We start from the raw sequence: 15,497 nt of genomic DNA on the forward strand, positions 1-15,497 counted from the left end.
AATTCTACAAGTAGATAATATCCATTTAATTTATATACAAAATTATTACAAAACATTACATTTTCCAAAATGTTATTATATTATTTCACAAACTGCTGATCTACTAAGATTTTCACCTACAAAGATCTCTACAATTTATAGAGAATGGTATGAAAAAGAGGAAATATCCAGGAAGCGGCAGTTCTGTGGGAGAAAATGCCTTGTTTACGCCAGAGGTCAGAGGAGAATGACCAGACTGGCTTGAGCTGATTGAAAGGCCACAGTGACTCAAATAAACAAAAGCAAGGTCTGAAGAAAGACAATCTCTAAATAGAGATTTCTATTTAATGATCTACAATAAGAATGTTTTTTGTTCTGAAGAAATCACCAGATTTACAGTACAAGACCTCCAGTTACTAACAAACAGAAATCTTTTAGCATCAATCAGGGTTATCAACACGCCTTACGCACGTGACGTTCACACACCGGTGCTCTCCCACAATCACAGCTATTTCAGTCTGTAGGCTTTGTGATGTAACACTGATGCCTTTATTTCTGTCCCATGGTTAATCTCAAGACACACTGCTAGAAGACCTCACCTTCATCCATGCCTATGAAATCCATTGTGTTTCATTATGCACAGATGTTCATTAGGGCCCTATGATTTCCAAAATGTGGAAAACTTAAGTTAAAAATATAAATGGAAACATAAAAATGGAATTTAAATTATAACATGGAATGTCGTTGACTGTACAATTAATCAAATGACCATGTGGACTAGTGTCTGTGAATATTAAAGCACAAAAAATTGCGGTTAACAACGAAGTCTGCATGTTGTGAATGAGCGCAGCAGTTTGATATACTACACACATACACACATACTGAAGCAGGCGTGACGCTCGTGGTGTTCAGCGGCCACCGTCTCACTCTCTATATGAGGGCATGAACAACTTTATCTAGCTGATCACGTCAGACTGAAAGCAGAAGGTCTGGACTCCATCACAGTTTTCATTGGCCAAGGACCACCCAAGAGGACATTTGATGCAACCAATCACAGTTTGTTTTGTTTCGCATCATGTTGTCGATGTCCCTTCATTAACAGACCGGCGTGCATCTAATGAAGTATCACTCAAGAACAATCTTCACATACTTTTGAACAGCTGATTAGCGATCATTGGCACAGTTGTCTACAGTCGACTACAGCATCCGCTCCCTAACTATACTTCAGCGAGTCTACAGTCGACTACAGCATCCGCTCCCTAACTATACTTCAGCGAGTCTACAGTCTACAACATCATCCGCTCCCTAACTATACTTCAGCGAGTCTACAGTCGACTACAGCATCCGCTCCCTAACTATCCTCCAGCGAGTCTACAGTCGACTACAGCATCAGCTCCCTAACTATACTTCAGCGAGTCTACAGTCTACAACATCATCCGCTCCCTAACTATACTTCAGCGAGTCTACAGTCGACTACAGCATCCGCTCCCTAACTATCCTCCAGCGAGTCTACAGTCGACTACAGCATCAGCTCCCTAACTATACTTCAGCGAGTCTACAGTCGACTACAGCATCCGCTCCCTAACTATACTCCAGCGAGTCTACAGTCGACTACAGCATCCGCTCCCTAACTATCCTCCAGCGAGTCTACAGTCGACTACAGCATCTGCTCCCTAACTATACTTCAGCGAGTCTACAGTCGACTACAGCATCCGCTCCCTAACTATACTCCAGCGAGTCTACAGTCGACTACAGCATCCGCTCCCTAACTATACTTCAGCGAGTCTACAGTCGACTACAGCATCAGCTCCCTAACTATACTTCAGCGAGTCTACAGTCGACTACAGCATCCGCTCCCTAACTATACTTCAGCGAGTCTACAGTCGACTACAGCATCCGCTCCCTAACTATACTCCAGCGAGTCTACAGTCGACTACAGCATTCGCTCCCTAACTATACTTCAGCGAGTCTACAGTCGACTACAGCATCCGCTCCCTAACTATACTTCAGCGAGTCTACAGTCGACTACAGCATCCGCTCCCTAACTATACTCCAGCGAGTCTACAGTCGACTACAGCATCCGCTCCCTAACTATACTCCAGCGAGTCTACAGTCGACTACAGCATCCGCTCCCTAACTATACTCCAGCGAGTCTACAGTCGACTACAGCATCCGCTCCCTAACTATACTCCAGTGAGTCTGCAGTCGACTACAGCATCCGCTCCCTAACTATACTTCAGCGAGTCTACAGTCGACTACAGCATCCGCTCCCTAACTATACTCCAGCGAGTCTACAGTCGACTACAGCATCCGCTCCCTAACTATACTTCAGCGAGTCTACAGTCGACTACAGCATCCGCTCCCTAACTATACTCCAGCGAGTCTACAGTCGACTACAGCATCCGCTCCCTAACTATACTTCAGCGAGTCTACAGTCGACTACAGCATCAGCTCCCTAACTATACTTCAGCGAGTCTACAGTCTACAACATCATCCGCTCCCTAACTATACTTCAGCGAGTCTACAGTCGACTACAGCATCCGCTCCCTAACTATACTTCAGCGAGTCTACAGTCGACTACAGCATCCGCTCCCTAACTATACTTCAGCGAGTCTACAGTCGACTACAGCATCCGCTCCCTAACTATAATCCAGCGAGTCTACAGTCGACTACAGCATCCGCTTCCTAACTATACTTCTTACCCTATCTCACGACCAATTCGTACGAATTCGTACGAGTGATTAAAAAGTGGCTAATTCGTACTAATTCGTACGACCTCACTCGTGCGAATTCATACGATTTGTCTAAACCCACGTGACGGTTATGTTTAGGGGCGGGGTCAGGGGTAGGTCATTCGTACGAATTCATACGAATTGGCCAATTCGTAAAATATGTACGATTTAGCAAAAATCGTACTAATTTGTACGACTGAGGTCGTATGAATTGTTACGAATTAGCCACCTCGTAAAATTCATACGAATTCCCGAGAGATCGGGTTGATACTTCAGCGAGTCTACAGTCGACTACAGCATCCGCTCCCTAACTATACTTCAGCGAGTCTACAGTCGACTACAGCATCAGCTCCCTAACTATACTTCAGCGAGTCTACAGTCGACTACAGCATCCGCTCCCTAACTATACTTCAGCGAGTCTACAGTCGACTACAGCATCCGCTCCCTAACTATACTTCAGCGAGTCTACAGTCGACTACAGCATCCGCTCCCTAACTATAATCCAGCGAGTCTACAGTCGACTACAGCATCCGCTTCCTAACTATACTCCAGCGAGTCTACAGTCGACTACAGCATCCGCTCCCTAACTATACTTCAGCGAGTCTACAGTCGACTACAGCATCAGCTCCCTAACTATACTTCAGCGAGTCTACAGTCTACAACATCATCCGCTCCCTAACTATACTTCAGCGAGTCTACAGTCGACTACAGCATCTGCTCCCTAACTATACTTCAGCGAGTCTACAGTCGACTACAGCATCCGCTCCCTAACTATACTCCAGCGAGTCTACAGTCGACTACAGCATCCGCTCCCTAACTATAATCCAGCGAGTCTACAGTCGACTACAGCATCCGCTTCCTAACTATACTTCAGCGAGTCTACAGTCGACTACAGCATCCGCTTCCTAACTATAATCCAGCGAGTCTACAGTCGACTACAGCATCCGCTCCCTAACTATAATCCAGCGAGTCTACAGTCGACTACAGCATCCGCTTCCTAACTATAATCCAGCGAGTCTACAGTCGACTACAGCATCCGCTCCCTAACTATAATCCAGCAAGTCTACAGTCGACTACAGCATCCGCTCCTCACTATAATCCAGTGAGTCTACAGTCGACTACAGCATCCGCTTCCTAACTATACTTCAGCGAGTCTACAGTCGACTACAGTATCCGCTCCCTAACTATACTTCAGCGAGTCTACAGTCGACTACAGTATCCGCTCCCTAACTATACTCCAGCGAGTCTACAGTCGACTACAGCATCCGCTCCCTAACTATACTCCAGCGAGTCTACAGTCGACTACAGCATCCGCTCCCTAACTATACTCCAGCGAGTCTGCAGTCGACTACAGCATCCGCTCCCTAACTATACTCCAGCGAGTCTACAGTCGACTACAGCATCCGCTCCCTAACTATACTTCAGCGAGTCTACAGTCGACTACAGCATCCGCTCCCTAACTATAATCCAGCGAGTCTACAGTCGACTACAGCATCCGCTCCCTAACTATACTTCAGCGAGTCTACAGTCGACTACAGCATCCGCTCCCTAACTATAATCCAGCGAGTCTACAGTCGACTACAGCATCCGCTTCCTAACTATAATCCAGCGAGTCTACAGTCGACTACAGCATCCGCTCCCTAACTATAATCCAGCAAGTCTACAGTCGACTACAGCATCCGCTCCTCACTATAATCCAGTGAGTCTACAGTCGACTACAGCATCCGCTTCCTAACTATACTTCAGCGAGTCTACAGTCGACTACAGTATCCGCTCCCTAACTATACTTCAGCGAGTCTACAGTCGACTACAGTATCCGCTCCCTAACTATACTCCAGCGAGTCTACAGTCGACTACAGCATCCGCTCCCTAACTATACTCCAGCGAGTCTACAGTCGACTACAGCATCCGCTCCCTAACTATACTCCAGCGAGTCTGCAGTCGACTACAGCATCCGCTCCCTAACTATACTCCAGCGAGTCTACAGTCGACTACAGCATCCGCTCCCTAACTATACTTCAGCGAGTCTACAGTCGACTACAGCATCCGCTCCCTAACTATAATCCAGCGAGTCTACAGTCGACTACAGCATCCGCTTCCTAACTATAATCCAGCGAGTCTACAGTCGACTACAGCATCCGCTCCCTAACTATAATCCAGCGAGTCTACAGTCGACTACAGCATCCGCTCCTCACTATAATCCAGCGAGTCTACAGTCGACTACAGCATCCGCTCCTCACTATAATCCAGTGAGTCTACAGTCGACTACAGTATCCGCTCCCTAACTATACTTCAGCGAGTCTACAGTCGACTACAGTATCCGCTCCCTAACTATACTCCAGCGAGTCTACAGTCGACTACAGCATCCGCTCCCTAACTATACTCCAGCGAGTCTACAGTCGACTACAGCATCCGCTCCCTAACTATACTCCAGCGAGTCTGCAGTCGACTACAGCATCCGCTCCCTAACTATACTCCAGCGAGTCTGCAGTCGACTACAGCATCCGCTCCCTAACTATACTCCAGCGAGTCTACAGTCGACTACAGCATCCGCTCCCTAACTATACTCCAGCGAGTCTACAGTCGACTACAGCATCCGCTCCCTAACTATACTTCAGCGAGTCTACAGTCGACTACAGCATCAGCTCCCTAACTATACTTCAGCGAGTCTACAGTCGACTACAGCATCCGCTCCCTAACTATACTTCAGCGAGTCTACAGTCTACTACAGCATCCGCTCCCTAACTATACTTCAGCGAGTCTACAGTCTACAACATCATCCGCTCCCTAACTATACTTCAGCGAGTCTACAGTCGACTACAGCATCCGCTCCCTAACTATACTTCAGCGAGTCTACAGTCGACTACAGCATCCGCTCCCTAACTATACTTCAGCGAGTCTACAGTCTACTACAGCATCCGCTCCCTAACTATACTTCAGCGAGTCTACAGTCTACAACATCATCCGCTCCCTAACTATACTTCAGCGAGTCTACAGTCGACTACAGCATCCGCTCCCTAACTATACTTCAGCGAGTCTACAGTCGACTACAGCATCCGCTCCCTAACTATACTCCAGCGAGTCTACAGTCGACTACAGCATCCGCTCCCTAACTATACTCCAGCGAGTCTACAGTCGACTACAGCATCCGCTCCCTAACTATACTCCAGCGAGTCTGCAGTCGACTACAGCATCCACTTCCTAACTATAATCCAGCGTGTCTACAGTCGACTACAGCATCCGCTCCCTAACTATAATCCAGCGAGTCTACAGTCGACTACAGCATCCGCTCCCTAACTATACTCCAGCGAGTCTACAGTCGACTACAGCATCCGCTCCCTAACTATACTCCAGCGAGTCTGCAGTCGACTACAGCATCCGCTTCCTAACTATAATCCAGCGAGTCTACAGTCGACTACAGCATCCGCTCCCTAACTATAATCCAGCGAGTCTACAGTCGACTACAGCATCTGCTCCCTAACTATACTCCAGCGAGTCTGCAGTCGACTACAGCATCCGCTCCCTAACTATACTCCAGCGAGTCTACAGTCGACTACAGCATCTGCTCCCTAACTATACTCCAGCGAGTCTGCAGTCGACTACAGCATTCGCTCCCAAACTATCATCATATCATATAGACACAGAAACTCAAAAGGTCTTCATGACAACCCATCAATACAAAAGTTTGAAGAAACTGTGACAAAAAAATATATTACTACTTCTAAAAAATATATAATAATATTATTATAAAAAAATATATTCTTCTACCATTTTAACAGGAAATCATGAATACAGATAAATTAAAACAGACAGAAAAAAAACTAGCAGGGCACTATTACTGTAAAAAAAGAGACCGGTCCTTTCCCAACCTCTGTTGTGGTCACTGTGGACTCTAAGGACTGCTGACTAAGAATCTACACACACACTTCTGCCTCATCAGAACTATTTTCGCCATCCCAGTCACTATATATCTCTGCCTGCATCCAAAGCAAGCAGTTCAATAGAAGTCACAGGCCAAACAAAAGAGTGTTGTGCCAAGAATACAGTGTCCAGCACAAAGAACTGTATTTCTATGGTTTTGGGAACCTATAAATATCAGAATACTGTCACCTTTTTGGAGATGGTCCTCACTGCAGAACACAAAATCCAGGGGGTGGAGTTGGAATCAGATCCCACTCCACCCACCTTATATATATATATATATATATATATACACCTAAACCTACCAATCTCCACCCCCTGATCCCAAACCCCACCCCTAATCCTACCCATCCTATCTCCACCCCTTAGACCTGGATCCAACTCCACCCCCTGGATATGGTGTACTGCAATGGAGCCACTGCCTTTTTGTAAGGTGTGATTGCAGAAGAGCGATGCACCTACCTTCACCATAGGCTTTGGCGAACAACCAGCGCAGGTTAGCTTCAATCTTTGCTCGGGCCGAGTCGTACATTTCCAGCGGCACGATTTCAAGTCCTCCCTCAACCGAATCCGCTCTTCTCGGGCCGCCATCCCCACCTGCGAGCGCACCTACATCCATCCTAAACACACAAGAGGCACTGAAAACATCATAAATGTACAGCTCATACTAAAAAATGACGATTCATTCAAAGGAGTTATCCGCTGCTCTATTACGAAGCATGGATGCACAAAATGCTTTAAGAGCTGTCCAGATCCAATATACTGTTACACATGCATCTTAAAACTGTTTATGTTAACTTAAGATTTAACACACTACACACAGAGAGAATAAATGTGTAAAAATGTTACTTTAGGGGTACAACAGCTTAAAATTTCATCTTTGTACCTTTTTTACTCCTAAAAGGTGCATATTAGTACCTTTGAGTGCAAATATTTACCTTAAGTTGGGTACTACTATGAACCTTTTTGTGGTGAATATTTTTGTAGAGATGTATCCTGGCTTTAAGGTACCATTTACACCTTTTTTCTCTGTACTGGGATACCAGCAGAGCCCACCATTTTTAATAATCGCAATTTTGTGTGAATATGTAAAAGACAGCTCAATTCAACATTCGCACGGCATCTGAGAGGTGTCTTTCTGTGTGTGCGGTGCATATATCACATAGTATAAGTAAGTATATACGAAGAGTTCAGATGCAAAAGCCTCTAAATGCCATTTGAAATTTTTGAAATTTGAAATGCCAAGTTTGTAAATTTAAGTTCAGTAATTTCACTTAAATGACAATTAATATGTAATCTTTATTGCCATTTAAGTGAAATTACTGAACTTAAATATACAAGCTTGATAAAAATGATCATTTTAGAAGAAAATTTCAAATGGCACTTAGAGGCTTTTGCATCTGAACTCTTCATACATTTTTTATTTATTTAACAGTAAATAATATTTCAATATCTAGCTTGAACAAAACATTTTGTTGTCAACAAGTACTGCTGCACATTTGACATTAAATTTTGACTGTGATGTACCATGGTAAATAAATACCATCACTTTACTACAGTTCTACCACAGTAACTTACTCTAAGCCCAGCCTTTCATGAATGAAGACAGTTTGCAGCCACTGGAAAACCAGTACACATTGTAATACTGTGAGTGTTTAACACCAAAAGAGCAAAGGCCCAGACAGACAAACCAGCATCCTGATCCTGATCCAGACTGTGTTTCAGACCAAACAATGAAAGAGTTACAGACTAGAGGAACAATCACCTAACGTTACCAATAACCCAAGATGAGACAGCAGCATTGAGGAATAACCACTCACAACACGAGTGATATAATGAATGTTTGTGAAACAATACGATTAATTATGATGTAAATACAATCCTCAATGCGTGCTCAGCAAACGAGAGATTATGAATGAATGGAGCTGCTTTACTATCACTCTCACAGAAATATAATCTAACTGCACCTGTCAGCGGCCACCACCAGTGACATCAGAGACGCTCGAGCGACCCGAACACCATCAGGGCGAAATTTACCTCGATCCCCGTGTGGAGTCCACAATCCAGCTTTGAAGATGCGCCTATATTCCCGACGCTTTTCCCGAAGGCTCTTCCAGGCGTCTGTTCGTTCCCCTCTCCGCCCAGCAGCGCGAGCGAGCGCGGCCTCCGCTACATGGCGCGCCGCGAGATATTCAGCAAGTATGACGTAAACGGACAGAACAACACGTTTTCAAAAATGTCCCAATTCAAAAATACATATTTGCTCGTGTCTCTTCTGCCACCCAGGCGCTCGTTCATTGTCTGGCTGCCGTTGTCATGGGAGACGCCGCGGACAGTCGCTGTTATTGTCACTACATATATATATGCACGCTCATGGAAGGACAGTGCGCATGCGTGCGTGCGTACAGGCGCGTCCTCAAATGATACAAGCCACACAATCAATGATGCCTGGTTAATACGTTTGACAAAAATGGCTGTACATAGACAGATTAAGAGACTCTCTGCAAAGTATTCATGTAATATTATACGTGATTTTATTCTTATTATTTTTATATTATTATCCCCTGGCCATTTTTTGTAGTAGTAGTAATAGTAGTTATCATTATATACACGTTTTTGTTTATTTATTTATTTTACTATAAAATAATAATATTGTATTGCTATAATTTATTTTTTTAGGTAATAATAATTTGTATAAGTTGCTGTATGGTGTTTTTATTTATTAAACTTGCCACGATAATTTATATTTTTTTATATAAAAGGATTGTATACTTTGCTGTATTTTTTTTAAATTGATACCTCGACTAATGATTTAATCTAATGAGATGCATTTTTCCAATTCCAATTTTTTTTTTACAAATAGCAACTTTCATTTGAAAGTTTTTTGTTTCATTTGAAAAAAAAAAAAAACTCGGGCTGAGGTAAAACAATTGTAGTCCTTTTGTTAAGAACATTTCATAATAAAAATATCTGAGATTGCTCATTTCTATCTAAAAAAAGATGTTAAATCAAGATGTGCATCTTAAATGGCACCTATTATGCAAAATTCACTTTTACATGGTGTTTGAACATGTGTCGGCAGTGTGTGTACACAACTAATGGCAAAAAAAAATTCACGCAGTCCTCTTATTTTAATCCCCATAATTCATAAGCAGTCTCTCAGAACAAGCTGTTTGAGTGTGGCGTCACACTGCACAAGCCACGCCCACAACTGCTGACGGAATCTGCCCTATTAGCATAGACCCGCCCTCCGTGAGCTGAACACAGTCCTCCATGCTTACCTCCTAAATATCTAAACATAGTTAAATATACGGTAAATCGCAATGGAAGGCCATTTCGATACATCTAAATATGTTTAGTGAAAGGTAAAACTTCCGAAATCTCCGTGTAAACAATGAGTGTTGTAGCCGCGCGAGAGATCACTTCCGGCGTAACGTTGGACACGGTTCAGTTCAGCTCAGTTGGACATCTGATTCAGATCAGTTCGACGGCTGTTAACAAGAGGTAAAAACTATATAAATACTGTTTGTTATCTCACACAAACCGCTCGTTTCACGTCTTAGGTCATCAGTGTGTACTTACATTTACGAGTCATTAAATCATGTTTAATTTTGACTTATCTGTGCATGCTTTTTGAGGTGGACCCCCATACCTGCATTATATGACTGACAGACAACACCGGCTTGACCAAAAAATGTCAAAATTGAAAATACTGTGGAAACAAAGACACCTACATCTTGGATGCCCTTGAGGTAGCTAAAACATATCAAAAATGAATTTCAAAGTGAACTATCCTTTTAACATGACCACCACGACGCATGCGTGTTGTGTTGACACAAGAGCGGACGTTGTTACGTGAACGCCCATAGGAGATTTCTGTCCCTGTGTGACTTGTTTAATCGATTAAACTTGTGCAGTTTAATTGATTAGATAAGCGACACAGGGACAGAGTCTCTATTGGTAATAGAACAAACCAAAAGTTATTGTAATGAATGAGCCATTCTCACTAATATGTGCAGACCAGCCTGGCAAACCAAAGAACCATGCACATGAATCTGATATTATTTCATATTTAATAGTGCAGGTTTAATTTTAGATCCATCATCATGTTGTAGTGCACTTTCCCAGGCTGTAAATGGAGAGTTGCAGGTGAATCAGGTGACTCGTTCAGCCTCTAAATAGCCGACAGAGGTGAAGTAGTGAAAAATTAATTCAGTGAATGTCACTGGTTCCACTTGAATCTGGGAAAGGCATTTACACTCATCCATCCAAAGATACTCTGAAAATATTAACCACATAAAATACAGCCAGTGAGTGAGAACTTTAAACCTACTTCAACTATTTGAAATATTAATATTATATTTATGTATATTGTTGAGGTGAATTGTTTTGGAATTTGGAAAATTGTATATTCAAAAAATAAATTCAGCTTTGCCATCACAAGAATAAATTACATTTTAAATATTTTAAATTCATTACAATAGAAAAAATATATTAATAATTCTAATACTAATTCTCAATATTACTTATTTTTACATGTGTTTTCATCAAATTTAGCCTTGGAGAGCAGAAGTGACTTTTCAAAAACATTAAAGAAAATCTTTATTCTAAACTTTTGAACAGTAGTGTATAAGAAACAGTAATAGTGATGATTTTCTGCTTTTCACATGAATATTTTGAAGGCAAGACTGATGAGAGAAACATAGTAAAAGTAATGTCACCAAATGGTGTCCTTTATTGTGTCAAGAAAGGGTACTTTACAAAAGACATTGAACAAAATAGTTTTTTTCTCCACAAACTACAAGTCTGTCTTTTTACATTTTATCATTAGAACATTTGATCTCCATTTATAAAACATAAAAAGTCTGGAAAGCAACAATCACACACCTCATGAGCATCAATGATGTCATCACACTGCGACACACACTCTTTTCCCACACTCTACTCTCTCTCTCTCTCTCTCTCTCTCTCTCTCTATCTCTCTCTCACACACACACACAAACTCATCTACATGTGTTAGAATATGTCCTAAATGTCTACAGCAGGCAATAAATAACAGTGATTGCTACGCTACATATGAAAAAGCTCCCCAAAACACCTGAAGCAAGGTACCATGGGAAACATTTTTGGGTTCTAAATGAACTCAGAACAGTATCTACAGACAATACTCGGTAAAATAGAATAAATCAGTCATAAACCACTCTCTTTTCTGTAAAAACACAAACAAACATGTGTAGATTGCGCAGTGTCCATTTGAATACATCCAAGATACAATAGTCACAATTTTAAGACTCTTTTCTATTTTTTTTGTTCACAGAAAACTAAATTGTTTGGTAAAAGGACCATATAAAATCAAATTAATACTGAAATTTTAATTAAAAACAAAATAACCAAAGCAAAAAAAGAAGAAAAAAAAAACATTTCTGGCAGCATCACAATATTAAAAATTATTTTTTTTAGAACAGTAAATGTTCGAAATAAAAATACAGTATAAATTAAAAAAAAAAAAATCTTTTAAATCTGTAGTCCAAAACGCATATAAATAAATACAAAAAATAATAAACATTTCTTAGCAGGTTCTTAGCATACAAAATCGGTAAAAACAATTCTTATCATTAATATAAAATCATTTAAAGAGTCTATTCGGTAACTCAGTCTAGCTTCTTGATGGTAAAGCCCCGCCTACTTGAAGGCATCTGGTATATGGTTCATTTGCATATTGGTGGGTGGGCTTGAGATGCCCTCTGACCAATCAGACAAGTTGGAATGTGGAGACGAGCTTGACCATTGGTCGGGAGAGCCAGGAGAGGGCGTGAGGAACGGGTGGTCAGGAACCTGCGGCTGGTGACTGGGCGTGTTGTCCATGGGGTTGGAATAACTATGTTGAGAAGGCGGAGTCAGAAACTGGGTGCTAGAAATGGGAGGAGCCATGCGCTGGCTCTCCTGTGGTAGGATGGTCTGAATGGGCGCGTGTCCTGAGCCAGACTGAAGATCCAGCCCACTCAGGTCACCTAGGAAGTGATGAGAGTGGATGTGGCCAGAGGAGGCGCTGTTTTGATGCTGCATGGGCGCCATATTCTGGTGGGCGTGGTTGGGAATCATGTGTGACGATGCGCCGAGGTGGCTAGTTTGCATCGTTGGATAGCCCATATGTGACATAGTGGTGGAAGGGAGCATTGAGGGTATCAGCTGTGTGAAACCTGCCTGCTGTTGTTGCTGTTGCACCCTTTGCAGCCAATCGCACGCCCCTGTTTGAGCTCCATTGTTAACCACCGGCAGATGGGATAAGCGTGGAGGGGCGGAGTCAAACGGTTTCCCTAAACTCTGATGGGCTCCGCCCATGTGAGAATCAGCCAATCCTTGGAGTTGATTCAAAGTGATGGGTGGGGACTGTTGAAAGGGTGACGTCATCATAGGTGGGGAGGAGACGTCCGACAGGTAACCGTGGGGTGACTCCAGTGAATCGACAGGCGAGAGGACGCCCACTTCCATAATCCCTCCGTTTTTGCCCTCTCCATTTTTTTTCTTTTTCATTCTCATGTCTTTTCCGCTGTCCTTCCCTCCTCCCACGCCTTTACCCGCCGGTTTCCTCGCCTTCTTGGCCGTGTTGTTGTTGCCCGGGCTGGGTTTGATGCCCAGGTAGGTGTTGGGCGAGCAGAGAGGGGGCGATAAGGGCAGCGGGGGACTCCGGACCAGGTTGTATTCTTCTAATAGACGGACGATGTCGTGGTGCATGCGCTCCTGTGCGATGTCTCGTGGAAGCTGGTCTAGGTGATCTGCAATATCACGGTTGGCCAAGTGATCAAGCAGGACTTTAGCGGTCTCGTAACTGCCCTCACGAGCGGCCAGGAAAAGTGGCGTCTCCTCCTGCAAAGCAAGGTTATTGTCATTAACTTTTTTTGTTAAATTAAATAAAGCTGAAATAAAACAAATATTTGAGGAAAAACTTGAAGTAAAATTAAAATTACTAACTGAAAAAAAATAATGAAAAAATAAAATAAATTACACCTAAATAAAAAAAGCTAATAAAAATTGACAAAGACCTATTAAAATGCACAAACAAATATATAAAAGAATAAATGTGTAAGTTTTTGTCATTTTAAAATAAAACTTTACATGAAAATAAAAGCCAAAAAAATAAAATAAATTCCAAATATTAATAACTATAAATGGCATATACTGTATATATACAAATATATAAATGTAATTAAATGCTAAATACAAATAACACCGCTACAAAAACACTCAAATCACTTCTAATCTGGAATAAACATTTTAATTTTGACCTCTTTAATAAACTCAAAACTTCAAAAACCCACCTTGTTATTCTGAAGGTCTTTATTCGCTCCATTCTTCAAAAGAACGACAGCAGCGTCCACGTTATTAACCGCAGCCGCCCAGTGAAGAGCCGACTTACCTACAGAAGAAACATAAAAAGAGTTATTGGGGACATCCATGCATCTTCAAAATACGTTTTTATTTTTAATTTTTTAGAGAGATTTGGTTGAGATTATAATGTTTGTTTGTGATCATACCAGAATCATCAACAGCATTTGGATCAGCATGGCAATTAATGAGCTCCTCCACCATTCCTTCGACAGCCAATCGAGTGGCCAGGATCAGAGGAGTCGTTCCGTCATGCATGCGGGCGTCCAGATCCGTCGCTCGGTTCCGAATGAGAATCTATTTCCAAACACAAAGCCATGTTTTAACATTATTCAGCAACCAAGAGCATCTAGAGACCACAAGCTATAAATACAAAATGTGCACAAAAATAAATATTAAATATTGAATATTATATATATATTATTTTATACATTAAATATACATTTAATATATTAAATAAATTGTATTATAAATGTTAACTATGAAAAGACATTCGTTAGCAGAAAACTAGAATATATTAGTAGATATTCATATATTAGTTTATTAGCTTTAACATATATTTTAGTTTGAATAATTTTAGAACTTAAACATATTTCAGTGAGTAGCAAAGGCAACATGTTTAAATTTATTTCAGTTTAAAGTTTTCCATCTTATTTTACTTTATTTCAGTTTTATTTCAATTACCAAAAATATTTATATTAAGTAAATTTCAATTTTAATATTAAAACAAAATAACCAAACTATTTTTTTAAAATACATTTATTATTATCATTATACTGAATTACTATGTTAACATTCATGTCTTTAATCATATAGCTGTTATCGCTTTCACACAAATGAATTTAGTTTAAACCCTCCTGAATCATAATAAGTTGACTACAGTTTGTTCTTTACCTGGAAGACACCCTGCGCGTCAGCAGCGACAGCAGCATGGAGAGGCGTGCGGCCCATGTTATCCTGGACATTAGCATCGGCGCAGGACTCCAGCAGGCGTTTGGCCGCGTCCGAGCGGGCGTAGCGGGCCGCCAGGTGCAGCGCGGTCTCGCCGGTCCGGTCCGTCTGATTGTGCAGGTTGGCACCGTGGTAGATGAAGTCTGTGATGACATCAGTGGACGGATCGTCTTCTCCCTCGCCGTTTTCATTCTCAACACCGCCGCCACTGCACGACGCAATCATCAGTGGAGTGAAACCATCTATGAGAGAGACCAAGGAGAGTTTACATCAGTAACATCATCAGTGTGTTCGTTCTTGTAAGCTTGCAGCAAGGATGACAAAATGTTGTTTTCAAACAAACAGTATTATAGCCAGATATGTTTAAATGATATAAAAACTATAGCCAATAATTTTGAAAATAGAATAAACAAAAACATCAGTAGGCCCTTTGTAATTTATAAACTTAAGCCTAGGAGTAGCCTAAAAAAAGTAGAATATAGGCTATTACTAAATGACTGCTGTCTGGGGCCTCAATACCTGCATGTT

General features: G+C 41.8%; 2 protein-coding genes across 7 annotated transcripts in view; both read right to left on the reverse strand.

The window, feature by feature from the left end:
- The window catches only part of camsap1a (calmodulin regulated spectrin associated protein 1a), a 33,718-nt gene extending 24,703 nt beyond the window's left edge, over positions 1-9,015 (reverse strand). For all 6 annotated transcript variants that reach the window (XM_089123518.1, XM_039679220.2, XM_089123520.1 and 3 more), the window contains exons 1-2: positions 8,670-9,015; positions 7,095-7,252 (exon numbers count right to left, since the gene is read on the reverse strand). In XM_089123518.1, the coding sequence (XP_088979644.1) occupies positions 7,095-7,251 (157 nt within the window). In that variant the 5' untranslated portion in view covers position 7,252; positions 8,670-9,015. The remainder of the gene's footprint in view (positions 1-7,094; positions 7,253-8,669) is intronic.
- Positions 9,016-11,338: 2,323 nt separating this feature from the next.
- The window catches only part of notch1a (notch receptor 1a), a 34,383-nt gene continuing 30,224 nt past the window's right edge, over positions 11,339-15,497 (reverse strand). Inside the window, exons 30-33 of the mRNA XM_039679214.2 lie at positions 14,913-15,211; positions 14,168-14,315; positions 13,952-14,049; positions 11,339-13,499 (exon numbers count right to left, since the gene is read on the reverse strand). Coding sequence (XP_039535148.2) covers positions 12,315-13,499; positions 13,952-14,049; positions 14,168-14,315; positions 14,913-15,211 — 1,730 coding nt within the window. The 3' untranslated portion in view covers positions 11,339-12,314. The remainder of the gene's footprint in view (positions 13,500-13,951; positions 14,050-14,167; positions 14,316-14,912; positions 15,212-15,497) is intronic.

The sequence above is a fragment of the Pimephales promelas genome, chromosome 19 (assembly GCF_988280905.1).
Source record: "Pimephales promelas chromosome 19, fPimPro1.hap1.1, whole genome shotgun sequence".
In the NCBI taxonomy this organism is placed as follows: domain Eukaryota; kingdom Metazoa; phylum Chordata; class Actinopteri; order Cypriniformes; family Leuciscidae; genus Pimephales; species Pimephales promelas.